Below are 24,683 nucleotides of genomic sequence, written 5' to 3' on the forward strand. Positions count from 1 at the left end.
GTTTTCTTGCATTCTACACATCTCTGTAGAGTCGCTCACACCTACATTGCTAGCTAGCAATAAACACATGCATGCGACTTGACTCTTCTCAATGATTCTTCTATGCTTTATCTATATTATAGCCTCAACTCAACCCGACTTGAACAGTCCCTCGGCGTCGAGCGTCAAGATGATCTTGTGCACAATACTCTGCACAGTCTCCTTTGAGATATCCACCTTGAGAGACGCCTCTGCAGGTTCCTCATACGGCGCATCCACGCCCGTGAAACCCTTGATTTCACCACTGCGAGCACGCTTGAAATTCCCCTTGCGATCCGTCTTTTCACAGTACTCAAGCGGTGTAGCAACATGCACCAAAAAGCACGACCCAACCTGCTCAATCGCTTGCTTTGCCAACTTGCGAGACGCATCATACGGTGCAATCGGTGCAGCAATGACAGCTGCACCGGCACGTGTCAGTTCTGCACTGACAAAAGCAATGCGTGCCACATTCTTGTCACGGTCTTCCTTGCTGAAGCCCAATTCGGAGGATAGCTCGGAACGAACTGTTTCACCGAGCAACAGGGAGACGCTACGTCCACCTTGTTGGTTGAGCGTGACTTGCAGAGCACGTGCAATCGTGTCCTTACCACTGTTGTAGTGACCTGTCAGGAACACGGTGAAACCTTGCTTGTGTCGGGGTGGGTAAGATTCACGCAACACCTTGACAACGGCCGGGTAGGAGAACCATTCTGGGATGGGAGCACCGGTTCGCAGACGATTGCGGACTTCAGTGCCGGACAGATCGAGTGTTTGTGTACCTTCCTTGACTTGATCTTTGGGCATATACTCATCTGTGCCTGGCAAGTAACTCATTTGAGCAAAAGGAACCACCTCAATGCCGACCTCCGACTCATACTTTGCAACAAGCGTCTGTGCATCATACGGACCATAGAAGTCTTGACCATCCTTGTTCTTACCAGGGCCAGCATGATCCCTTCCAATGCAAAACGCACACGCACCAAAGTTCTTTCGAATAATGGCATGCCAGAGTGCTTCACGCGGTCCACCCATACGCATAGCAAGGGGCAGTAGAGCAAGCATAGCCATACCTTTTGGGTACGTTTGCATAACGGCTTCATAGGCCTTGACACGGGTGAAGTGGTCTACATCCATTTCCTTGGTAATACCAACGACGGGATGCAACAACAAGTTTGCCTTTGTTTGACGCGTTGCACGAACCGTGAGTTCCTTGTGTGCGCGATGCAAAGGGTTACGCGTTTGAAAGGCAACCACGCGTGACCAAGCGAGCTTTTCGAATTGTGCTCGGAGTTCGGTTGGGGTGTAGCGAAGACCGACGTAGTCGTAGTGTTGAGGCTTGTTGACCGCTTCAACGGTGCCACCGACGTAGTAATCATGACAACCATGCAGGTACTTGACGGCAGGGTGAAGCACGTCATCTGCGCCAAATACCTTTTCAGCCTCTTGCTTCTTATTTGGCTGGTAGAAATCCTGGACCGTCAAGATGGCAATAGGACTCTCATCACGCCAGTCTCGAAGAGTGATGCGAGAGCCGGCTTGAATCCCTTTTGCTTGGATGGTCGCTTGATCGACATCCAAACAAATAGGCATCGACCAGACCGTACCATCGGCAAGCCTCAAGTTTTCCACGACATTCTCGTAGTCTTGTTGGTTCATGAATCCTTCGAGCGGGGAGAAACCGCCGTTGAGGATGAGTTCGAGGTCGCAGAGATGACGCTGGGTGAGGTAGATGTCTGGGATCTTTTCAGATTCAGCAAGCAAGGCATCGTGGTTCGGTTTGTCTCGAACGAGAAGGTCTTTGAGGACACCGCCATGAGGAGGAAGAGACATCTTGCAGAAGGGTGATGCGAGGATGGGACTAAGTCTTGGTTGTTTTCACTTTCAACTTTTTCCTGAATAAGTCGAGAAGTGAAGACGGGGCGTGAGAAATGACGAGCACGCCATGCCGCGAGATATGAGCACATTTTACAGCAGCAGGGGCTGTATGTGTAGAGGAGGGGAGAAGGCCGCAGTCAGGATGCTGGTACTAGCCTGGTCGGCAGCAGTATGGCTCAGGGCCCAAGCTGCCATGTCTATATCGCCGTTTCATTACCAAAATGATATTTGCTTGATGTGCGCGAGCCCGTAGTAGTCAAGCCCAGTCAAGCTAAAGCCTAGAGGCCTCTCGCAGGAACCCTCGCTAGACTCAATCTCGCGCTCCTGAAGCTTCAGCAACGAGCTTGAGCCTGCCGTGTGCACGCTGCGCTGTTTCCTGCTTTCATTGGCGGACGTTTGACCACTCCAGCGAATGAGATGGCACACACAGCGCACACGACACACACAAGGGGAGCAAACAAGGCGTCCAGTGCTGGGGTTGATAACGTCGTCGTATCGTGTGCGGGCTACATAACGCTCACAAGATCCATTTCTCTTTCTACGATAGTGACGCTTCACCTACAAAAAAGATATGGGTAAAGTCCCTGACCAGCAACAGCTCGCAACACCACCGGGCTCAACGCGCCTAGAAGCACAACTCCCAGACTTCCTCCCAGACTTATCCCTTCCACCGGCACAGATCTCCTTGTCTCCTGTTGCGGAGAAGCCTCAACGACGGAGTGCTGCGTTGGCGTCCAGGAAACGAACATGGACGCATACAGCAGACGAGGAAGAGTCCGAGGACTCCCTTGAAGCGCGCGTCGAGTCTCAGTCTCAGTACGCAGGTACAAGCACCCCTGCACCCGCCCATACCTCCCGGAAACGCTCCGCAAAGCCATCCAGAAAAACAACCCATTCACAAATTGAGAAGCGCAGGCGAGAAAAGATTAATGATACCATGACGCGCTTGAAACAACTCGTTCCAGCGTGTCACGCGCATGGTGCAGAGTCATTGCGGAAACTAGATGTGTTGACAGAGACGGCTGCGTATATTGATGCGTTGCATGCACAGATTGCACAGCTACAGGGACACACACAGCAACGTGCAAGTCGTGGTGTGTCGCGCGAGAGTAGTTTTGCGAGTGAGACGCCGTCTGTTGTGGCATTCCAAGCATTCACGCAACCTGCACCTAGTCTCAGTCCGCCGAGTGTAGTCAATCACACGACGTCGCCGTTTGTGGGAGAGACGACGCTGGATGAGAGTGCACTAACGGCTGCTGAATCGCTCGTTCAAATCAGCGAGAGTCCCATGTTGGGACCCGTTAAACGCATGTCCATTGCAGAGCTCATGCATATTTAGAAGCATAGATGCGCAACACAAGAATAATGAGATAGAGGAATGATTAGGCTGCATGAACGGATGCTGAGCCGTCAACGGGTGTTGCTGCTGGGATACTCGCATCCACTGCATCCATGTCTGCTGGTTTGATAGGATCAGCAACGGGTGCTAGACCAGCAGCGACTTGTGCCGCTGCAGCGACTGGTTCTGCAAGCTCACTACCAGCTGCAACGTCCACTTGTACAGGTGTCTGGTCAGGCGCTGCAATAGCCGAAGGACCTTGTTCGTCTGCCGGTGCTGGTTGTGTCACGGGGACGAGGGTGTTGTCTGCAATAGCGGCACTGGCATCGACCATCTCTGCATCTGCGTCCACAACCGCTTCTTGCTGCTGTACGTCGCTAGGCGCATGCTCAATCATTTCCTGTGCATCTAAAAGAATGGGTTCAGCAATTGTTGGTACGTTGGGTGATTCCGCTTCCAAGTGTCGACGCAGGACATTGACGCTACTGACATCCTCAAGCCAGACATCTTCACGATGCACACCCGACAAATCCTCACTCTCCTCTTCCACAACCTGCTGCGTGTCACTGTTCCGGGTCTCATCCACTGCGCGCACAGCTCGTTCGAATTGTGCAGCGGCCGGTAAGTCATCGACGCTGATCCATCGAAAGACTTTGAAGGCAAGGGGTTTGACGGTGACTTGTTCAATCGCTTGCTGTCCATACCCACCACCAGTGTGTGGATGGGTCGTGGTGGTGGGTGGATCGGGTTGGATGGGTTGAGGGGTGAGCCAGCGTTTCTTCCAGTGACGCACAGTTGTATCCTGGATGGCTGCTTCTCTATTGGCACTCTGTAGATGGACGCCGCGTTTGCTCATTGTGCATGGATTGGATGGAGTCTGCCTCAGTCTGGTGGTGGTGATTTCGAATTCTAACTTTCGTTGCCAAATTTCAGTTCACAGCACAACAAAGCAGCAGGATGAGGATGAGAGTATTAGATTAGTGTAATGAAGAGAGGTACAGTATGTACGCGTATTAGAGATTCGAACAGGAGACACACAACGTGTACTACTTCAACAGAAGCATAACTTCAGCCAAAAGAAGAGATTGTCTGTCCATAGCTTTTGCCTTATCGGAGGTACGTTGCACCGGTGTTTTGCGACTCATACGTCGTGTGCAAGCCATCAATGGGAGGAGCCGTGGTTGTTGGGTGACGCTCATACGACGATCGATCAGCAACAACCGGAGCGACATACGAGGTCCTGTCGACTTCAGCGGGGACATAGCTGGATTCTGTGTCAGTGACCAAGGGTTTCTCCTGGTATGAGCGAGCGCGCTTTGTACGACGAGGCTTGTCCGAGGGGATACACGCTGCCACTGCAAACAAGACTGCGCAAATGAGACAAATAGCCGTTGCTGTCCACATAAAGGCAAACAGCTTGACACCGACATCAGCGGGGATACCTGCATCTCGGAACCTGGAACGACCACGGATGTAGACGACTGTCATGAGTGCTGCTGCGATCCCATCAAAGATGAATGCAACGAATGCCGTCAACAAGCCAATGAAACCGCCGAGACGACCGAGACAGCCGACGAGGGATGCGAGGAGTGCGACAAAGGTGAAGAAGAGGCCCATGAGCAAGAATGCAAAGAAGGCGCGGGAGGTGATGTAGGACTGGGTGTCGTTGCTGGTGATGGCGGTGGGGAGGGATGGAGAGGCATTGGTGAGCTGACGGGCTGGTGCGAATGGGTGCGCTGCTTGGATCTTGCCGCAGTTGACGTTATTGCCGTTCTCCTGTCCGCAGATGTTCCAGGTTGTCCAGCGCAGGAAGCCGCTGGGGGAGGAGAGTCCGTCTGCTGAGAGTTGTGCCTGGAGGAAGTAGAACTTGTCGAGCGGGCTGCCTGTGCGTGCGCCTGCGAGGACGGTGAAGAGGAGGAGGAGCATTGCGCCGAGGAGGAGGATGATGGGTACGATGCTGAAGAGGAGCCTGAATTTCTGCATGCTGGGAAGTAGAGTATAGGATAGGACAGGATAGTATAGTATAGAAGAGAAGAAGAAGAGGGCTGTCTGCTGTATATCTGCTGAGTCTGCTCACTGGATGATGCTGCTGCTGCTGCCATGGACTGGGCCAGCCACCAATGAGGGCGGGCGGTTTGCATTCCTGGATGTCTGTACACTGACACTATACTGTATAGTCTGTATTCTGATACTCTACTATACTCTGCTACTCTACTGCACTCTTACTCTATTCACTCACTACACCTACATTATAGACTACTATACAATACTGACTACTTCTATTCTATTCCAACGGTTGCACAGTAACGGCCTCACGTGTCCTTCTGCGCCACCGATGTCATGCCAACGGACCATCTTCCTCTCACGCTCTCTTTCCTCTTCTTCCTGTCTCAGAGTCAGACTCAGACTGTAACTACTAAGCCTACAGTGACAGTGACAGTACCAGAGTCAGCCCTGCGTCATCCATCCCCACAGCATCGGTACTCAGTAGTTTGACAGCTAAAACAATGACATCAGGAGCCATGGCCCGCACTTGTCAAGCCGCATAGGCAGAATGACATGCATGACAGGCTGACAGCACATTGACCCGCCCAGCACTCCACTACCATGGATGCTCGTAATCGCTCCATAATAAAAACCTGGCTAGTCAATGGCCAGGGCAGTCAACGCATATGCTGTGTTGCATCTGATTGCCAGGTGGCAACATATCCATTCATAACCAGGATAAGCCTGGCCTGAATCAAGAGTCATGCACAATAAAAGAGATATGGAAGGCAGCGAGGAGCCTTGGATGACGAAGTATATTCGGCCATCCCATCTGACATGTCGCAGATCTTCCTCGGCTCCCTCTCCAGATCTAAACTAGATCTAGACAGAGCACATCTCCAGCTGCTGAGTCCTGACGACCTGTCTGAACACTGTTAGTCTTGACATCACAGCTACAGTAGACCATGGCACAACCCACACAGATTCACTTTAGAGACAACGAGCGTCACTTCCTCACCCGCTACCTCGGCCCACACTCCGACAGCGACCTCAATGCACGCTGTCAACAACTCCTCAATCACGCACAACACCTCGAAGCCTATACCACCATTCTCGGCTTGAACTGGCTCCTCCCACAAGTCTCTTTGTTGCCTACTTATCAAACATTAGCAAGACGCTTCACAGACCCTTATCCGCCGGTTGTATGTGAATTAGGCGCAGGTATCGGTACAGATATTCGACAGTGTCTGCTGGATGGACTACCCCGAACACACCTGATTGCGTCTGATGTCGTTGCCGGGTACTGGCAGCTCGGCCTTGACTTCTTCAACGACCGAACAACACTCCCCGTCAAAACATGTTTCTGCAATGCAGCAGCGCCTGTAAAACAACCGAATCCACTCGATCAATTCAACGGCAGAGTCGATGCATTCTACTCACTCATGGTACTCCATGTATTTGATCAACAAGCAGCAACTGCCTTCCTGGCAAGACAATTCAACTTGCTTGCACCAGGTGGTCTGTGTTTCGGCACAACGTGTGGTGCACAGATAGCTAGAGCTTGGCCTGTACGAGGTCATGAACGGTGGTTATTCGATAAATCTGCATTACGCGCCTTATTAGAATCGTGTGGGTTTGGTGAGGTCGTGGTGGAGGAGACGGTCTTGTCGGCGCGTATGCGGGAGATGATGGATGCGAAGCGGAGTCAAGTGGATAAAGATCCAATGGAGAAGGATATGCTTGTTTTGAGCTTTAGTGGTGTCAAGATCTTGCCAGAGTGGGCGAGCTGTTGAGTCTGGGGTGTAGTGTGTGGTAGGATGAACCTCGACGACGCACCCACCCAGCGACCACTTTGACTAGAATCGCTATAGCTTACAATTCTTTTGACGGCACCCAGTCATGTCTGCTCCCGTAGAGGACGAAAGGCCCACAGACGAAGCTATCCTGTCATTCGCTCAACAAGTACAACAAGAAGCTATAGATCAACTCCCTCTCCTCTCACAAAACCAACCCATCTCTGTCCTTGCAGCAGAGTACGCACACGGCAACCCTGCATTCTTGCAAAAAATCGCTGCATTAGGACAACACGCTAGGTACTACAAGACGCGTGGTGATGGGAATTGTTTTTATCGAGCATGGCTCTTTAGTCTCTTCTCCCAAGTCCGCACATCCGGAGACGATGCAGTCGCACAACTAGACAAGAACCTGAAAGCATGTGCACACTTGCTCGATGCAGCAGGATTCGTGAGTATCGTGTATGAAGATTTTCTAGAAACAACCATTGAATTGCTGCATGCAACGGACTTGCATGCCTCCATCAATGATCCCGAAATTTCCAATGCGGCAGTTGTCTATATACGCTTCGTCACTTCAGCGTACATCAAGCAGCATGCAGAGTCTTATATGCCCTATTTGGATGAAGGAGAAGTCTTGCCACGTTGGTGTGAGCGATGGGTTGAAGCCATGGATGTAAGGTCCATTCACACTAGAAACCGCTGACATTCAGGCAGAAGCAGATCACCTGCAAATCAACGGTCTTGTGAATGCATTACACGTTGGTGTGGATATCGTGTATCTTGATAGGTCTGCAGGGGATGAAGCGACTGTCCATCAAGTACGGCCTGATGAGGGGGACGCAGTACATGTTGTCAAGCTTCTATATCGACCAGGACACTACGATGTTTTGGTATAGGAACAGAGACGACTGATGAAAAGTCCAAGATAGCATGGATTTTATCGCTTCTATACTAGCTTGTCTCCATCTGATTAATTTGACTGTTTGCTGCGTCATTGCCGCGACCAAACTGATCCAAAACTCAAGACACAACAGCTGTACAATCCAAGGCAACGTTTAGACTCTGCCATTGTGCTGCACCGTCAACATGTATCTCTCTCGCAAGAACCTAGACAATCTCAAACTGTACAAGTACAGTGCGATTGACAATAGTCCAGTCTCCAAGTACATTCTCAAGCCCTTCTGGAACAAATTTCTACTGCTCTTCCCCATGTGGCTTGCGCCAAACATGATTACTTTGCTTGGTCTCTTGTTTGTTGTTGCCAATGTCTTACAGCTGCTGTACTATGATCCTGGCCTCGAGCATGGCGTCCCACCCTGGGTGTCCCTCGGATGGGCAGTCTCGCTCTTCTTGTACCAGGCATTCGATGCAGTCGATGGCATGCAGGCACGTCGAACAGGCCAATCATCTCCACTCGGCGAAATGTTTGATCATGGTTGCGACGCACTCAACACAACCCTCGAAGTATTGTTGACGGCATCCACCATCAACTTGCATCAATCCTGGTGGGCCATTGCCTCGCAGTTTGCAACAACCTGCAATTTTTACCTCACAACGTGGGAAGAGTACCACACTGGTACGCTCTATCTCAGTGCCTTTTCAGGACCTGTCGAGGGCATCTTGTTGGTTGTTGGCCTGCACACCATCACTGCACTCTATGGACCCACATTTTGGGATCAACGCGTCGTTGATAAGCTTGGCGTTGCGAGCTTCTCGCTTGTCAAGCACTTGCCTAGCTTCCTTCGAGATGCAGAACTCAAGCACGTCTTTCTCTACTTTGGCGGCATCGCTCTCATTGCCAACATTTTCGGCTCCTCCGTCAATGTCATTGCTGCTCGACGAAAGAACAACCTGCCCCTCGCACCAGCCCTCTCCGGTCTCATCCCATTCTTCCTCAGCTCAGGCATCACAATGCTCTTTGCCTGGTTGAATCCGACTGTCGTCACTGAGCAGTGTGTGCCATTCCTGTTCTTCCTCGGTATCCTCTTTGCCTACTCGGTAGGCCTCATGATCACGGCGCACATTACGCATGCACCGTTCCCGTACTTCACGCCTTACTTCCTCCTATTCCCCATGCTCGCAGGGATCGCCTTCAACCACAAAATTGGTGCCATGGAAGCGAGAGATATCGTCTGGCTGAGTTTAGGCTTGTCTCTCGGCATCCACGGCAGCTTTGTGGTCGATGTCATCAAGGAGATTACGCAACATCTAGACATCTGGTGCTTGGCCATCAAGCACCCTCAAGCTAAAAAGACCTCATAGACAAATGAAATGTGACTGTGTAAAATCCATCTATATGCAGATGCGACGACAAAAAGTGCTCCACTAGGTCCGCTAGCTAACGTGCGTGCACAGGCCAGGGATGGCAGAGGCCGGGGATGCGGCGTCCGTTGCAGCGACGCTCGTCAGTCAAGAATCCCTCGAAGCGCGTCACGGCTTCGATCAGCGACCGGAAGAATACCTCGCTGTGCTCGAACAAGTCTGGCTCATGTACTTCAATGACAAGCGGCATGAATCTTGCGGCAACCCAAGAATAGATCAGCCTGCTATGCCGGATTGGCGGATGCGCGAACGGATGAAGACAGTGTCTGCGGCGCTCGTGACGTGTCTCAATATTGGCACTGATCCACCGGATGTCGTCAAGACTGTTCCCTGCGCAAAGCTTGAGTGCTGGGTGGATCCATTCCTGCAGCCCGTATCAAAAGCGCTCGAGACAATCGGCAAGCACTTGCAGCAGCAATATGAAACGCTCTCGATGCGTACACGCTATAAAATCTACCTCGATCCATCGGTTGAAGAGACCAAAAAGTTTTGTGCTGCTCAGCGACGGAATGCGAAGGATGAACGGACTTTATTTCACTACAATGGACATGGCGTGCCGAAGCCTACCGCTTCTGGCGAAATTTGGGTCTTCAACAAGACTTATACACAGTACATTCCCGTCTCGCTTTATGATTTACAGTCGTGGCTCGGGTCGCCGTGCTTGTATGTCTTTGACTGCAGTGCAGCAGGCAACATCATCAGTAATTTCCATCGTTTCGCAGAACAGCGCGATACAGAAATGCAACGTCAAGCAAGGGAAGATTCAACATTTGTGCCTGGTCCAAGTCAAAAGGAGTGCATCTTGCTTGCAGCGTGTCAAGCAAACGAAGTACTGCCGATGAATCCTGATTTGCCTGCAGACTTGTTTACTAGCTGCTTGACATCACCCATCGAAATTGCTGTGCGTTGGTTTGTGCTGCAGAATCCACTGCCCAGCCCGTTGACCATTGATATGGTAGCGCGGATACCAGGTCGCTTACAGGATCGTCGCACAGCGCTAGGAGAGCTCAATTGGATCTTCACCGCCATTACAGATACGATTGCATGGAATGTCTTGCCAGGCCCGCTCTTTAAACGATTATTCAGACAAGATCTCATGGTTGCAGCCCTCTTTCGCAACTTCCTACTCGCTGAGCGCATCATGCGTGTGCATCAGTGCCATCCCATGTCGTTTCCCGTCCTTCCATCGACTTATGCGCATCCAATGTGGGATTCATGGGACCTTGCCGTGGATACCTGCCTAGCACAGCTACCAAGGCTTCTCAATGAATCAGATGACTCGTACGTTCCTTCCACCTTCTTTGCAGAGCAGCTTCAAGCCTTTGAGGTTTGGCTTCAGACTGGTTCAGCCAGTAGAAAGGCGCCAGACCAATTGCCAATTGTGCTTCAGGTGCTCCTGTCCCAGGCACATCGTCTGCGCGCTCTCATCTTGCTCTCCAAATTCCTCGACCTTGGTCCGTGGGCAGTCAACCTCGCACTGAGCATCGGCATCTTCCCCTATGTCCTCAGACTGCTACAAAGTCCGGCCGCGGAGCTCAAGCCAGTTTTGATCTTTATTTGGGCGCGCATCTTGGCCGTTGACGGTAGTTGTCAGACTGACTTGATGAAAGCAAACGAGTACAATTACTTTGTGCAAGTCTTGTTGAACCCAGACATTCTCCTCGCTACCGCTGAACGGCTTGCACACAAGGCAATGGCGACGTTCATCCTTGCTGCGTTCGCAAAGGACTACCGACAAGGGCAAGTTGCGTTGTTGGGCGCGCAAGGACTTATGGCGTGCGTTTTGGACAGAACACGCTTTGATCCAACAGCCCAGTCTGACCCACAAGGTGACCCTCAACTTCGTCAATGGAGTTTGTTGCTTATTTCCTGTAGCTGGAAGGACTTTGCGGAAGCCAAATGGCAAGGGATCCGAGAGAAAGCTCCACAGCGTATCGTTGAGGCCTTGGGGGATAATATTCCTGAAGTTCGGGCGGCCGCGCTTGTTGCCATGACTACATTTTTGGGCCTCAATATGGATGACGAAGTACAAGCAACGGAAGAGTACCTAGCTGTTGCAAGCTTAAGCTTGAGCGCTGATGGATCTGCCCTTGTTCGCAAGGAGCTTGTCGTCTTTTTGAGTGCCCTCGTTGTGCGCTACGAAAGCAAGTTTTTGGTTGCAGCTTTTGAGATGCTCAGAGCAGAAGCAGGTGAACAGAAGAAGATGCGCTCGAGAGACAGTGTCTACAGCGCAATTTGGAAGACCCTGCTGATGTTCTCTGCTGACCCGTTCCCAGAGGTTGAGCTATCTGCAAATGTTGTCCTAGACTCGCTCACCAAGAGTCTGTTGGCAAGCAAGCTCGGAGATGCTACACGAGCGTTGCTCAACATGCTAAGTCCCCCTGACGTTGTGCAGATGACTCGCACATTGACATTGCGCGATGTGGAAAATCAACGCGAGCCGCTGCCAGAGTTGAAGCGCTCAAACACATCGACTCTTAAACAAACCATCAAGCGATCAGCAAGCATTGCTGTCTCGCTCAAGAATTTCGCCCTTGGTTACCCAGACTCGTCAGATGATTACAGGCCTGAGCCAAATCAGCCACCCCCGGCCGACCCATCTGTGGTGCCACAAACGCCCCTAGCTGCACTACCACGGCCTTTGCCCAAGCAGTTTCGTCAGCCATCACAGAATCTGCCTTTAGAAAGCACCTTTTTGGCATGGTCATACGAGTACTTTACGGAACCTCAAATGAAATCTGAAGAGTCTGAAGAGCCTGGTTCGGTGGATTACAACGAGCGATTATGGCGGCGGACACGGAACGAGCACATCATCCAGCACAATCAGGGCCTTAAGGATGTCGCAGAGCATAACGCATGGTCGCAACAGTCTGGCTTGTTTGACAATGTATCGCAACCGACGAAGTTGCTTTTCCATCAGTTTGAACCACATCTCCTGGCAGCAGATGATAAGGATGGTCTTACAGTTTGGGACTGGGAGACTTCGCGACGCCTCAACAGCTTCTCAAATAGCAACCCGCCGCGCAGTCGTATCACTGAATTCAAATTGCTGAACGAAGACGACAAGGCATTGTTACTGACGGGCTCGAGCGATGGCGTGGTTCGTCTTTATCGCAATTATGAGCAACCGGACGTGGAGCTTGTCACTTCTTGGCGTGCACTCAGTGACTTGTTGCCAAGCAACCGTAGTTCAGGTCTGGTTGCCGACTGGCAGCAGGGTAAAGGTCATCTCTTGGTGGGTGGGGATGTCAAAGTCATTCGAGTGTTTGATGCACGCAAGGAAGTCAGCATCAACGATATCCCTGCTCGAAGCGGGTCTTGCATCACATCACTGACGAGCGATCAGGTGGAAGGGAATCTGTTTGCGGCTGGCTTTGGTGATGGCGCAGTGCGCGTCTACGACAAACGACTTGGACCGCGCGATGCAATGGTCAAACTGTGGAAGGACCACAAGGCCTGGGTCACCAATATCCACATGCAGCGTGGTGGTCATCGCGAGTTGCTCTCATCCTGCGTGACGGGCGAGGTCAAGTTATGGGATCTGCGTCTCGACTCTTGCGTCTCAGAAATTGAAGCGCATCGAGGGAATTTGCGCAGCATGGCAGTTCATGAACATGCCTCTGTCTTTGCCACTGGTAGCACGAACCACATCCTCAAAGTCTGGACCATGTCGGGACAGTCGCTCAGCACGATGCGGCAACCGGCAGGAGGGTTCTTGGCAGGGCAAAGCGGCCGAAGCTCAGCTGTTTCGGCGTTAGCATTTCATCCACATCGTATGGTGCTTGCAAGCAGTGGCGGCAGTGATTCGCACATCCATCTCAACAAGCCTGCGAGTGATCGCGTTTTGTAGATTAATGAACTTTTTGATGCCTACTCCTCATCGCTGTCTTCGTACTGCGGTGCTCCCTCTAGACATGTCAGGCTGCATAAGTTGCGTCGAATCGGGATGCCGTCCGCGCCTGCAAAGCCAGACCAGTGTTCCTCCCGTGTTGCATACACATCGTGCATACCAATGCCGCATGTGTCGCAAAAGGAGCGATTCTCCAAGGGAACCAAAAAGCGCTCAAGATCATAGTTCTCGTAGATGTCCTTGAACCATGCAAAGCAAGCAGGATTGCCACGGATGCTGCGAAGAGAATATTCATACAAGGTAGGAACGCGTGCATTGGATTTAGCGCGTCTACTGAGACGTATCGAACGCGGTGGCGCATCGAGTGTTGGTTTCCGACGTTTGCGCTGAGATGGCTGTGACTTTGCTGGTGATGGAGGAGACTCTGAACATTCAAAGACGAGCTGCTCCAGCTTTGGCAGGGTCAACAAGGATGCAGGCAGAAACTCAATCTGGTTGAGACCAACATTCAGCGATACAAGATTCTTGAGCTTCCCGATGCTGCTCGAAAGTGTCTTGAGCTTGTTGCCAGCTGAGATTAGCGCGACACTTGCAGTCAAGAAGCATTACACAAAGAGAGGAACTCGAGCTCTTTCAATTCGAAAAGTGATTCCGGCAGAGTCTTGAGTCGATTACGTGACAAGAACAAGCGCAGCTGCGGCTTCATGCTGATCCCTTGACTGGCAGACACTAGTAAGTTGAGGTCAGATATAACATCTGGTAGGACTGTCAAGTTACGCTGACTGAGGTCAACGTGAGTCTTGCCATTCTCAATAGCTTCATTGACGACGTTCTGCACTACCTGCGACTGGAAGAGATTCGGTGCAACGGCACGCTCAAGGGCCAGGGAACGACGCTTTGCGCGCTGATATCTGGCGGCAGCGGGATTTGCGGATTGTGAAAGTGACAGTTCTTCCGTGTCGCTCGAGTACGCTGCAAATGTACGCTTCCGTGAAGGTCGTGGCGTCCAGTCCTCGTCGTTTTGGATGTCAGAGCTAGGCACGTCCGAGGAGAAATGGTTGCCACTGTAGCGAAAGCTTGAGAGCTGCTCATTGTCTTGCTCGCGTGCAATCAGGGTAGAAAAAGGAAGAAGACCGCGCTGCGCCATGCGCTTTGACTCTGCGCGGGGGCACTGAGACGGGTGATGTGTCGCGTGTACGTCGTCCGTGGTCGTTGGATTTTCGCGACCTCATGTTTTGAGCAGATAGACACCAGACTACTCCTCAAGAGGCTCTGTATACGTATATATACGCTCGTTGAATCATTGGCGCTGGAACTGCCCTGCGCCAATCGATATGACTTGGCAAAGCTATGCCATCGCAGGTGCATCATTTACTCTTGTTGCTTATCTTCTCCTGATCAATTCGCTCTTTCAAACCCCGGGATCTGGTGTCTTTCGCAAAGCAGACCTCTTTCCTATCGATATTGGCTACAAAGGACCAACAGCAACTGGTCTACCAGCCTCACTGCGTCAAACAAGCCCAAAGAATGGCCAAATGGGACCTTTTGTATCTCGCTACAAAGTAGAAGGCCAGGCTGAAAACGAAACCATTGAGCACTACTGGGGGTCCCTCTCACCCTACTTTGTTTCTGATGAAGGCTTTGGCCACGAAGAGCGCGCCTTACCCGATCAATGCAAGATTAAGCAAGCTCAGATTCTCAGTCGACATGGATCTCGCTACCCTACCGCAGGATCCTGGCTCAAGAAGGACTTTGCAGAGAAGCTCAAGCATGCCAAATTTGAAGCCTCTGGACCGCTGGCAATGCTAAACGACTGGCAATATACACTTGGGGAGGCCATTCTGGTGCCTATTGGCAAGCAGCAGTTGTACGATTCTGGCGTGTTGGCTGCGATGCAGTACGGCAACTTGCTCTTTGCCTCTAACAAAAAACTTGTCTTCCGTACCACATCTCAAGCTCGCATGACAGAATCTGCACTGGCTTTCCTTGAAGGCGCTTATGGCGGTGGCGCGTGGAAAGATCATGTCAATCTCGAGCTGATTATTGAATGGCCAAGCTTCAACAACACACTCGCTCCTTACTACAATTGCCCAAAGAGTGTCACAGATACCACAGGCACTCGGAATCGACGCAAGTGGGAGGAAATCTACCTTGCCAACCGCACAGAATATCTTTCACAGTACATCAAGGGTATTGCGTGGACCCTGGCAGATACAGTCGCTCTCCAGACTCTTTGCGCCTACGAGACCAACGCACTTGGTTACTCGGACTTTTGCGAATTGTTCACCATGCAAGAGTTTCGGGATTTCGACTATGGCGAGTCTATCTGGTTTCAACAGAGCACCGGTTTCGGCGCTGCTACGGGACGAGCGCAAGGTATTGGCTGGGTCAATGAGATGCTCAGGCGAATCGAAAAGTCTCCACTAGATCTCACGACGTTGAGTTCGGAAAACACGACGCTGGATGGCAGCAAGGTGTTCTTCCCGATCGATCAAGCAATCTACGTTGACTTTACGCATGATTCTGTCATCGCTGCAGTCTTGACGGCCCTTGACTTTGAACAATTCAGCGCATGGCTGCCGTCAACGGGACCACAGGATAGCAACGAACGCTGGTCCACCTCTAGGCTGACACCTTTTGCTGCACGCCTTGTTGTCGAGCTCATTGAATGCGATGATGGCGAATACATCCATTTTATGCTGAATGGTCAAACCGTATCACTCAAGCAAGACAAGTATGGCAAAGGCCGTTCGGAGGGTGATGGTTGGCATCGGCTGGCCAGCTACCTGGAGGGCATGTCTGATCGCAACAAGCGCGCAGATTGGCAGCGTGCTTGTTATGAAGATTCTCCAGTGCGTGAACGGACTGACGGTGAGCCATAAGGTCTTGCAAAAGAACAGACGCATTGTAGGATCATAGAAGGAGTTGCGTTTGCGTGTTCAACAAAACAACGGAAAAGGCTTGTCACTCGCCACAACTCGAGAGACTGCTGCTATTATTTGAGGTGTGCAAACATTTCTGTATCTTCCCAATAAGTACAACCTTGCAAACCAATTTTGCTAGGTCTCTGCCGCATTGAGATCATTTTGTCTTGCGCAGGAGCAAGATGCAAATCTCCGATTGGTGCGGACACTGGGTTTGCTGAAATGGTATTGCGCCTGCAAATACACAATTTCTCAGGCACAAACATTCTGTCCACTCAGTCTGGCTTGGCCAAGAAGCCCAGCAGAAGATATGCCAAGAGTGACCTTGGCATGAAAGTATTTTCGTCGTAGTAGAGATACGTCATGGTCCACATTTTGTCTGTAGCAACGTTGCGATCAGCGAGATGGGGAGGCGACAACTAGTTCAGGAGAAAGTATAATCAGAAGCCAGCGTCTTATGTAGAGCGCCCTTTTTGGTGGGCAATATTTCTTGCAATTTCCAAATCGAGCTCTGGCTACATCTCAGGAGCAACAACACGGACGAAGAAATGCCCAGAAAGCCCCTTACTGGTTCGACCGTGAATTTATAAAAAGGCTGTATGGACACGTCTTCTGTTTTCTCCAAGCAACCCCTTCTAATGCTTCCTGCTAGTTCTATGAAGCTTTCGGCCCTGCTCATACTTCTCATCAACCCTGTCGTTGGCAGAGATGTTGAGGCGCTCCGTATGGGCAAGATCAAACTTGTGACATGCACTTACAATCAGCAAAAGCGAATCTTTTCAGAGCACGACATTAAGGAAAAATACAAAAAGGCACGCGACTCGGTCACGGATGGCAAACTTCGCCTGCAAACACCCGATCTTTCAGTCGCGAAGTAAAACCTGAAGCCTGTGACTTGTGGACTCCTTGCTAACAAAAAGGCAATATCAGACATTTTGAGAGGCCTTACTAACATCTAGCTTCTCTTGTATCAGGAGAAAGCCAACAAGACGAACGATAATGCGGGTCCTGTAAAGTACTTAGCGTATTTCGTGCTAACAGCGCCTATCTTCATATTTTGGTAGAATCAGTCTAAAAGACTGTCTTTCATGAGCTTCGACAACATTCGTGAGCTAGATTCAAATGCTTTCCCAATTCAAATACAAAAGTTTCTGTGCTTTCCCGGTTACCCGGTAAGCATCACGCTGCTTGCCGGGACACTGCCACATTGAGGGCAGTGTGTGTCAGTACAGTTCAGGAGTAAACAATGATTGACAAACTTTGACTAATTCAGCAAGGTGCAAAGTTCTAATTGGTACACACTGAGTTCGCTGAAACAGTATTACGCCTGCAAACACAATTTCCGAGGCACTAACATTATTTTCACTCATCTTGACTCGAGCTGAAAACTGCCAGAGTAGGTCTTGACGAAGTAGATCCCAGGATCAGTCAAGGTATGTGATGACGGGAACTCCATGAGACTTTTTCTGTATCCATGTCTGCTCGGCTTATACGTACATATTCCCTTGGTTCAGGGTCTAAATCCTGTCTGCAGCAATGTAGCGGCCAATCGAACAGGAGGGTGGCAACTTATGCAGGGGTCCAATTCTTGACCACAAGCCCGCATCTCATGCAAGCTGCGCGGATTCAGAAAGATGTGGTGGTCAACATAGTTCGCAGTATCCAATACGAGGCCCTTGCTACATCTCAGGAGCAATGACTTATGAAGAAACGCCGAGAAAGCCCCTTACTGATTTGACCGTGGACTTATAAAAGGCTCAAAAAAAAGCGTCTTCTCTTTTCTCCAGCAAACCTCTCTAATGCTTCCTGCTATCAAGATCTCGGCCCTGCTCATCCTTCTGGTCTACCCTGTCGTTGGCAGAGATGAGGAGCAGTTCCTGGTGACAAGCGTGACATGCACGTACAATACGCTACGTCAAACGTTCTCAAGGGTCGAGATTGAAAAAAAATACAATGCCGCCAAGACTGTCAAACATCCAGTGGCAAAAAGCGAACTTGAAAGTATGGATCAAGCTCTTGAACCCGCAACCTGCAATCGCACTGCCAACACCAAGGCAAGTTTCAAACATCTTGAGGAGTTTTACTTACACCTAGATCGTCCTTCGCGAGGAAAAGGCTATGAAGAAGAGCGGCAATGCCGCTTCTGTGAAGTATATTGCATATTTTGCTGGGCAGACTGATGCCAATGTTCTTTGTGGCGTTGTGCAAGAGGCGACGAAGGGCAAAATGAAGGCTTCAATCAACTTTCCTTGCGAGAATGACATAAGCCACAAAGCTTGACGGTCACAACAATTTCCATCTTATTTCCTGATTGACTTAGTCTAGATGACTGTCTATCATGATTCTCAACAGTATTCGTAAGCTCAGTTCAAATCTTTCTCTTTACATATACTTTCGCGTGCAATTGGTGAGAGCATGATCCTCCTTGGCATCGACACTTCTGCCGTTGATTGTACAAGAAAAGGTCCAGGGGAGTCCCAAGAATGAGCTTGTGCAAGTTTGATGTGGTGGTAGGCGATGAGACTCACTGACGGCCTGAGATGAAGCGGTGAGCATATCGTTGCACTTACAAAGGACAGTATATGAGGAGTGCTGAAGGCTGAAGTTAGACAACCGGCGTATCGCTTACAAGCCATTCGACCAGCCGTGCTCCAATCTCAATACCATCATGTTCGTCCAGTTGTTCATCGACAGGCTGCTTCCCAAAATGACTTGTGTCGGATAAGCAGACACGAAGGATGGCTTCCGTCAACTCCGGGTGTCCCTGGAAGCAGAGAATACGGCCAGGCAACATAGCAATTTGATTCTCCGTCTTATCGCTAGATCCAAGCAGTTGAAAGCCGTCTGGCAATTTCGAGATGATGCGTTTATGTACTTGATGAATGCGAAGTTGTGGTCCGCGATGAAAGAACGCAGAGCCTTTCTCATTCAAAGTGACGGGCGTGATGCCTACTTCAAGACCTTTGGTATTTTCCATGACTTGCCCACCACATGCAGCAGCCACAGCCTGGAAACCCCAGCAGATGGCGATAACCTTGCATGTATGATTTTGTACAACATCTTGTAGGAACGAGACCATCTTTGCAACCCATGGAATGTCTTGATACAAGTGATCTGTGCCGCCTGTCAACAAGATGAGATCAAACGAGTTCAAATCATCTGTAGAGGGATAGACTTGTGCCTTGATTGGATCAAAGGCATGGTAGTCTAGCTCAATGGCATGGCCACTGGCAATGATGGAGTGGAGCAAGAATGTACGGTAGGCCTTGTGCCACTGATCGTAGTCCATACCGAGATCGCCGGACGACGGATGGGTGTTGAGGAAACAAGCCACTTTGAGGACTGTCATGGTAGCTATCGTATCTAGAGAAACAAAGACCGGGACAAGGACAAGGGAAGTATATATGTCGTTGGATGTTGATTCTACGTCAGAAAGTGCGGGGAGAGGCAGAAAAGAGACAGTCATAAAACAGCGGCACTGTTCAGGCACGCATCTCGCTCTCAAAGACGAGCCGCCTGTTCCTCCAGACATTTACACGTCTCTTTGCTTCCTCCAAACTCTGCTGCTCCTCTGTCCGAATGACACTGCCAATGCTCATGAAGAAGCCAAACATCGCCGCGCTCGCCGCCATGTTCTTACCGATATAGCGTAGGAATCCGTCAGGCCCTGGTCCATAGCGCAGTGCATTGAAGCCACCAAAGAGGATACCCACGCAGCAGCCGACACTCGTTCCCATCACGGCACCCATCTGCGCGTCAGCAATGTGCAGCCATTTGATGTGGCCTCACCTTCATCTTGTCAAACGCAGTCGGACCTGAGCCCTGCATGGCTGATTGTGGCATTGGCGGCATCTAGAGCGTCAGCCTCGTTTCTCCTGACTAAACCTTACCTCTGTCTTTGTATGTGTTTGCTCTTTGGTCTTGAGCTTGATCGCAGAATAAGTTTTGGCAACTCGCGCGATCGACCCAACGCCCAAGAAGCACACTCCCAACAGCTGAGAGATCCTGCAAGGAAGCCTAGGAGGCAGGCAGGAGCTGAGGGACTACCTCGCTATAGCTGGCAGATATGAGCGACGCAGGCAGTACTTCTGGCAAACGCAGTAAGCATTTGCGCGACTGTACAGCTGAGCTAACAACCAAGAAATGCCTTCGTCGCGCTCTCAACGGCCAACCTTCATTGAGCGCAGCGGGTCTGCAGGCTCCATTCGCAGTGTCAATGCCTCTGGCAGCTTAAACCCTCCGCTCAAGCAGCCATTTCTGGTCCTACTCCCACTCAATGACACATTTGAGCCGAAATGCATTCAGCTGCCAAACCTACCAGATATTGTACGCATAGGTCGACAAACCAACAAGTCAACCTTGCCCAACAGGGAGAATGGTTTTTTCGACAGTAAAGTGCTGTCGCGATCGCACGCGGAAGTCTGGGCAGATGCGCGCGGAAGAGTCTGCATCAAGGATGTACGCTCCTCCAATGGTACTTTTGTCAACGGCATGCGCCTGTCCAAAGAGAACGAGGAGAGCGAAGTACGGGAACTCTATCCAGGTGATACGCTCGAGCTCGGTATTGATATCCTCAACGACGAAACTGGCACGATTGTGCATCGCAAAGTATCTGCGCGCGTTGATTATGCTGGTGCTCCGCAAGATTCACTGACGAGCAATGGCCATGGCTCCATGTCCGCTCGAGATAGCGGCAGTGATCGTGTCTACGGAGAGACGCGTCTAGCATCGCGCAATCACAATGGTATCTCGTCTTCCAACGACTTTGCACAAGCATCACCAGCGCCTGTCTATGAGAATCATCATCCACTCGCTACATTCGGCAAGCAAAGTGTCACTTTTGAGATGGTTGTCAAGAAGCTAGCAAACGATCTACAGCTCTCAAAACGCGTTAGTGCAGACCTGAAAAGTACATCCGATACATTCAGCAAAGCAGCGGCTCAGCGATTCAGTCGCAGACCACCTGTTGCATCGCCATTTATGCCTTCACCAGCATCAACAGAAAATGCGTCGCTCTCTGTCCAATTAGCACGGACGAAAGCTGCATTGGATGCACAATCTGCTCGGGTAGCAGAACTCGAAACCATGTTGGCACAGGAACGTGATTTGCGTATTGAAGCAGCTTCTCAATGGCAACTACCTGCATTGACTACTCAGCGGCTCTACGACCATGATGAACGGGACTTGGACACCATGAGTGATATTACCATGCAAGCTGACGAGTCACATGCAATCACATCTCAACAAGCAGAGGACATCACATCGCTGACTGCACGACTTGCAGAAAGTGAACGACAACGCGTCATTCAACAAGATCGCGCAGCACTAGCTGAAGAAGCCCATGCGCAGGCACAGAGTCAAATCGAACAACTCCTTGGACAAGTCACAGAACTCGAAACAAGTCGTACAGTGCTGGCACAAAAACTTGCAGATGTGACACGAGCTACTGCTACAGCGCCAATTGATGCACAACAAGGGAAACGGGGTGGTCAAGCGCCCATGACGCTCAAGAATGCCGGTGGTACGGCGCTGATGAGTGCGTTGGGTGTTGTTGTCTTGGGACTGTCTGTGATGGGTCTATTGAATGAATATGCTGTCAAGGAAACATAATAAAGAAGCGCTATCCTGGTCTATTTGGCCTCTGCTTCCCGATTTGCGTAATGCGGCTCGCAAGTAGAAGCGTTCATTGGAGTCGTTAGCTTGTATTTGAGCGGATCTCGTCTTGCCGGCCATGCGGCCCATGGCAACCTCTCGCGTTGTCACTTCATCTTGCTCCTGGAAATTGACCGGGAATACTTCGTTCGGCGCTTACCCAACATGCGCGCACATGCACGGAAGCATCACTCCAGCAATCCCATCTGAGCAGTCAATCATCAGCAGCTAGAATAGAATTGCTTTCCGCGGCTTTCCTCGTTTCCGGATGCGCCGTCGTGCTATCTGGGGTGCCCATCTTGGTACTCTGACCGAGAGCAACGGTCTAGACTTTGCCAAGTAGAGCAACTTCTCGATGGCTTTCGACAAATATTGATGACTGTCTCGCGCGGGTTTCTATTTTGAGTGTCCTTTGTTGAGAAGCTGCTAAAACAAGTCATGTCCAAGCATTATTGGCAGGCATCTCGGAACACATCTCGCACCATGAATGCTGACCTTTGCGACTATTTGGCACCCGCAAATACCAAACAAAACAGGTCTCGCGCGGATCAAAGGGCTAAGCATCAACCGCTTTCAGGGGTAGTCTGGGCTCATTACAGCTTTGTAGTCTTGCTGATGGGCGTCAACTTATAAGAGGACACGTCTCCTCTCAATTCTGCCCAATTGCCAGGCAATCATCTAAAAGCGGCATTGCCACTACGAATTCACTAGAGTACGATTTCCACCCACTACACGCTTACTAATACCTTCTAGAAGCCGTCTTCATGCTTCAGGGCTCCCTTTCAACCTACTTCCTCACCGCTTTGACCATCTTGTTGTCTTGCTGTAGCTTCAGTGTCGCAAGTTCAGCGAATCAAGCGCAGTGCAAGGCATTGGTCACGTTCAAACATGAGATGGTCGTGAAATACCCTGGTCGTTACCCAGATCCAACACAAAATGATTTCCGAGACGAATTCAGAAACGCTGGACTGTGTCAAGTGACATGCAAACACTTTTCCAAGGAAGTGTTCTCAACGCACTTTACCACTGATTGCACAATCAAGGGGAAGATTCACGCTGCAGTCAGCATACAACCATTCGGGGTGGAAATCAATGAAACAACCTGCAAATGCATCATGACAGCTGTGATCCCAAAGCTGCCAATTGGCTCTCCAGCAGGAACTTCTTGTGACGTCGAGAGTATCGAGGCCAAGATCCACGGTATGTGGAAACAAGACGAAACAAATATGAACCATCAATTGAGGCTCAAGAATGGCATGACTTTCGACTACAACCTGCGTTATGGAACTTTGAGACGCATCCAGGTTGGCCGAGGCTACGTCACGGACAAAGGTTCTATCAAGTGCTAAGTGCCATCTGACGATGCTTGCCAAGGTACACGAGAACACACCTGTTCAGCCCATATCTCGCCTTGTCAGCCTCGTTCCTCCCTGGATTTGCATATTTGGCATTTACTAGCCTCACTCTGTTCAACGACAGCTTCTTCAATAAGGCACCCAAGCTCCAACGTTTCCTTTTCTGCTGCTGTTTTCAATGCCTGATAACGCCTTCCATAGACAACTTGAAGCTTTCTACATAACAGTGTTGCAAAATATTGCTCTTAAACTATAGCTTCGGCCTGGCCGAAGAGACTTGCGCGGCGTGACACATGCATCTCCGCGAGCAAACGACAACATGACCGTCTGGCCCAGCTGCCGTGTATTGTCAAATGATACTCAAGAACTCAAAATTTGCGACTAATTTCAAAGCGATTGTATGACAGACCAAGTGAGAAGCTACAACGTCTTTGTATCCAGCATTAGTTGCTCGCGAGTTGCTTGCGATCGTTACATGATGAAGCAGTGCAAATGCAGGCTATCAGTAAGGTCTCCGAATTTCATCCCACACTCACATACATCAAAATGTATTGCTGCGCTTGCAGACCTCAAGCTCGAAATCACTCAGAGCGAAGAAGCTATTTGAAAGGATAAATGAGTTTTCTAGAATATTGAATACGTTTGCATAATCAATGAAGGTATGAAGTAAGCTGGAGTGGTTTTTGAGTCTTCACTTTAGGGTAAGTCACAATGAGGCCAAGCTGGCCAGTAATTCAATTTGGCCGCCAGCTGAAGTGCTTCGTTGGGAAAGCAAATGTCCGCCTCTGTAGTGGGCTGCGTCTTTGCGCCGTAGCTGGATATCTGGTCAGGCCGTTTCCACCAGTCTCAGGACGATCATCCCACAGGGGAGGCTTGCCATCACGATGCATTGGCGGTTTTTGACCGTCGTCAGCAGCTGTTCTCCCCGGTACTGCATCAACTGTATGCATATGCATATAAAATACAGCCGCGAGAGTCGAGCATATTGCGCTGAGAACGCCGAGCAATGAGGTCCAGGACACCCCTTGGACTTGCATACGCCGATTTGCAGCTTGAAACTCCCTCACGAACATTATTGCAGATACGCTTGACAGGCGAAAAGGAAAGATGACCGAAGTAGAGCTGCCAGGCGGGCGAGGATGTTGTTGACAAAAAGTTGGAGGGGATTGATCTACGAGAAAACTTCGCATGGCGATAAGACCTATCAATTTCGGTTGAATACTGTTGCAATTTGTTCATAAGAGATCAACGAATTATTACGCTCAGGCATTGCTTGAATGAATAGAAGGTGACATAGAGGTTGCATACTTGGTCGAAGTGCTATGCAAAAAAGCCGGAAGATAAGCCGGACGATTGTTATTGCAAGATCATCCTGAGCAAATTGTCCCAGGAAGATACATATCCCGATGAGCTTGTAGCCTGAGGCGACATTTGAAGTACAGAAAGCTTCCAAACAAGATTGAAGTGGCATTTGATGCAAAGCTAAGGAACTGTTTGTGGCATGAAGACACAACGTTCATTTCGAGGCAGGAGTCGGTGACGAAACCTTGCTATCACTCTACC

At 50.4% G+C, this 24,683-nt stretch overlaps 16 protein-coding genes across 16 annotated transcripts; 9 read left to right on the forward strand and 7 right to left on the reverse strand.

Moving 5' to 3' along the window:
* Window positions 1–50: 50 nt before the first annotated feature.
* Window positions 51–2,159, reverse strand: BCR37DRAFT_202764 (uncharacterized protein). Its single transcript, XM_040866363.1, has one exon. It carries the CDS (start codon window positions 1,849–1,851, stop codon window positions 130–132), a length of 1,722 nt encoding a protein of 573 aa, XP_040722084.1. The 5' UTR covers window positions 1,852–2,159; the 3' UTR covers window positions 51–129.
* Window positions 2,160–2,467: 308 nt separating this feature from the next.
* On the forward strand, window positions 2,468–3,235 carry BCR37DRAFT_395765 (uncharacterized protein; the record flags this gene model as incomplete). The annotated part of the gene is made up of 1 exon (XM_040871668.1): window positions 2,468–3,235. The coding sequence occupies one exon, from the start codon at window positions 2,468–2,470 to the stop codon at window positions 3,233–3,235; it is 768 nt and encodes a 255-aa protein (XP_040722085.1).
* A 43-nt stretch (window positions 3,236–3,278) lies between these two features.
* BCR37DRAFT_395766 (uncharacterized protein) lies at window positions 3,279–4,091 on the reverse strand (the record flags this gene model as incomplete). Its single annotated transcript, XM_040871669.1, has 1 exon — window positions 3,279–4,091. One exon carries the CDS (start codon window positions 4,089–4,091, stop codon window positions 3,279–3,281), a length of 813 nt encoding a protein of 270 aa, XP_040722086.1.
* Window positions 4,092–4,546: 455 nt separating this feature from the next.
* BCR37DRAFT_341456 (actin cortical patch SUR7/pH-response regulator pali) lies at window positions 4,547–5,200 on the reverse strand (the record flags this gene model as incomplete). The annotated part of the gene is made up of 1 exon (XM_040867399.1): window positions 4,547–5,200. A coding segment is annotated over one exon (654 nt), but the record flags the coding sequence as incomplete, so codon positions are not given.
* Window positions 5,201–5,692: 492 nt separating this feature from the next.
* On the forward strand, window positions 5,693–7,032 carry BCR37DRAFT_384430 (uncharacterized protein). Its single transcript, XM_040870227.1, has 2 exons — window positions 5,693–6,146; window positions 6,197–7,032. Exons 1-2 carry the CDS (start codon window positions 6,059–6,061, stop codon window positions 7,012–7,014), a joined length of 906 nt encoding a protein of 301 aa, XP_040722088.1. The 5' UTR covers window positions 5,693–6,058; the 3' UTR covers window positions 7,015–7,032.
* Window positions 6,669–9,279, forward strand: BCR37DRAFT_401317 (peptidase C65 Otubain-domain-containing protein; the record flags this gene model as incomplete). Its single annotated transcript, XM_040871829.1, has 3 exons — window positions 6,669–7,690; window positions 7,728–7,907; window positions 8,077–9,279. Exons 1-3 carry the CDS (start codon window positions 7,121–7,123, stop codon window positions 9,277–9,279), a joined length of 1,953 nt encoding a protein of 650 aa, XP_040722089.1. The 5' UTR covers window positions 6,669–7,120.
* Window positions 9,280–9,350: 71 nt separating this feature from the next.
* On the forward strand, window positions 9,351–13,250 carry BCR37DRAFT_384433 (WD repeat protein). Its single transcript, XM_040870228.1, has one exon. It carries the CDS (start codon window positions 9,380–9,382, stop codon window positions 13,187–13,189), a length of 3,810 nt encoding a protein of 1,269 aa, XP_040722090.1. The 5' UTR covers window positions 9,351–9,379; the 3' UTR covers window positions 13,190–13,250.
* On the reverse strand, window positions 13,210–14,350 carry BCR37DRAFT_401319 (uncharacterized protein; the record flags this gene model as incomplete). Its single annotated transcript, XM_040871830.1, has 2 exons — window positions 13,799–14,350; window positions 13,210–13,760 (listed from the first exon to the last, which is right to left on the reverse strand). Exons 1-2 carry the CDS (start codon window positions 14,334–14,336, stop codon window positions 13,210–13,212), a joined length of 1,089 nt encoding a protein of 362 aa, XP_040722091.1. The 5' UTR covers window positions 14,337–14,350.
* Window positions 14,351–14,439: 89 nt separating this feature from the next.
* On the forward strand, window positions 14,440–16,369 carry BCR37DRAFT_384435 (histidine phosphatase superfamily). The gene has a single exon (XM_040870229.1). It carries the CDS (start codon window positions 14,524–14,526, stop codon window positions 16,069–16,071), a length of 1,548 nt encoding a protein of 515 aa, XP_040722092.1. The 5' UTR covers window positions 14,440–14,523; the 3' UTR covers window positions 16,072–16,369.
* Window positions 16,370–17,622: 1,253 nt separating this feature from the next.
* On the forward strand, window positions 17,623–18,505 carry BCR37DRAFT_203031 (uncharacterized protein). Its single transcript, XM_040866366.1, has one exon. It carries the CDS (start codon window positions 17,913–17,915, stop codon window positions 18,291–18,293), a length of 381 nt encoding a protein of 126 aa, XP_040722093.1. The 5' UTR covers window positions 17,623–17,912; the 3' UTR covers window positions 18,294–18,505.
* BCR37DRAFT_384436 (class I glutamine amidotransferase-like protein) lies at window positions 18,398–19,520 on the reverse strand. The gene has a single exon (XM_040870230.1). The coding sequence runs from the start codon at window positions 19,460–19,462 to the stop codon at window positions 18,719–18,721; it is 744 nt and encodes a 247-aa protein (XP_040722094.1). The 5' UTR covers window positions 19,463–19,520; the 3' UTR covers window positions 18,398–18,718.
* On the reverse strand, window positions 19,464–20,161 carry BCR37DRAFT_384437 (reactive mitochondrial oxygen species modulator 1-domain-containing protein). Its single transcript, XM_040870231.1, has 3 exons — window positions 20,004–20,161; window positions 19,903–19,965; window positions 19,464–19,862 (listed from the first exon to the last, which is right to left on the reverse strand). The coding sequence occupies exons 2-3, from the start codon at window positions 19,963–19,965 to the stop codon at window positions 19,596–19,598; spliced, it is 330 nt and encodes a 109-aa protein (XP_040722095.1). The 5' UTR covers window positions 20,004–20,161; the 3' UTR covers window positions 19,464–19,595.
* A 326-nt stretch (window positions 20,162–20,487) lies between these two features.
* Window positions 20,488–20,763, forward strand: BCR37DRAFT_331232 (uncharacterized protein; the record flags this gene model as incomplete). The annotated part of the gene is made up of 1 exon (XM_040867018.1): window positions 20,488–20,763. A coding segment is annotated over one exon (276 nt), but the record flags the coding sequence as incomplete, so codon positions are not given.
* A 1,724-nt stretch (window positions 20,764–22,487) lies between these two features.
* BCR37DRAFT_203027 (uncharacterized protein) lies at window positions 22,488–23,401 on the forward strand. Its single transcript, XM_040866365.1, has one exon. It carries the CDS (start codon window positions 22,530–22,532, stop codon window positions 23,112–23,114), a length of 585 nt encoding a protein of 194 aa, XP_040722097.1. The 5' UTR covers window positions 22,488–22,529; the 3' UTR covers window positions 23,115–23,401.
* On the forward strand, window positions 23,400–23,791 carry BCR37DRAFT_203038 (uncharacterized protein). The gene has a single exon (XM_040866367.1). The coding sequence runs from the start codon at window positions 23,521–23,523 to the stop codon at window positions 23,725–23,727; it is 207 nt and encodes a 68-aa protein (XP_040722098.1). The 5' UTR covers window positions 23,400–23,520; the 3' UTR covers window positions 23,728–23,791.
* Window positions 23,791–24,583, reverse strand: BCR37DRAFT_203025 (uncharacterized protein). The gene has a single exon (XM_040866364.1). It carries the CDS (start codon window positions 24,308–24,310, stop codon window positions 23,855–23,857), a length of 456 nt encoding a protein of 151 aa, XP_040722099.1. The 5' UTR covers window positions 24,311–24,583; the 3' UTR covers window positions 23,791–23,854.
* Window positions 24,584–24,683: the final 100 nt, after the last annotated feature.

This window comes from Protomyces lactucae-debilis, assembly GCF_002105105.1.
Source record: "Protomyces lactucae-debilis strain 12-1054 chromosome Unknown BCR37scaffold_29, whole genome shotgun sequence".
Taxonomy (NCBI): Eukaryota; Fungi; Ascomycota; class Taphrinomycetes; order Taphrinales; family Protomycetaceae; genus Protomyces; species Protomyces lactucae-debilis.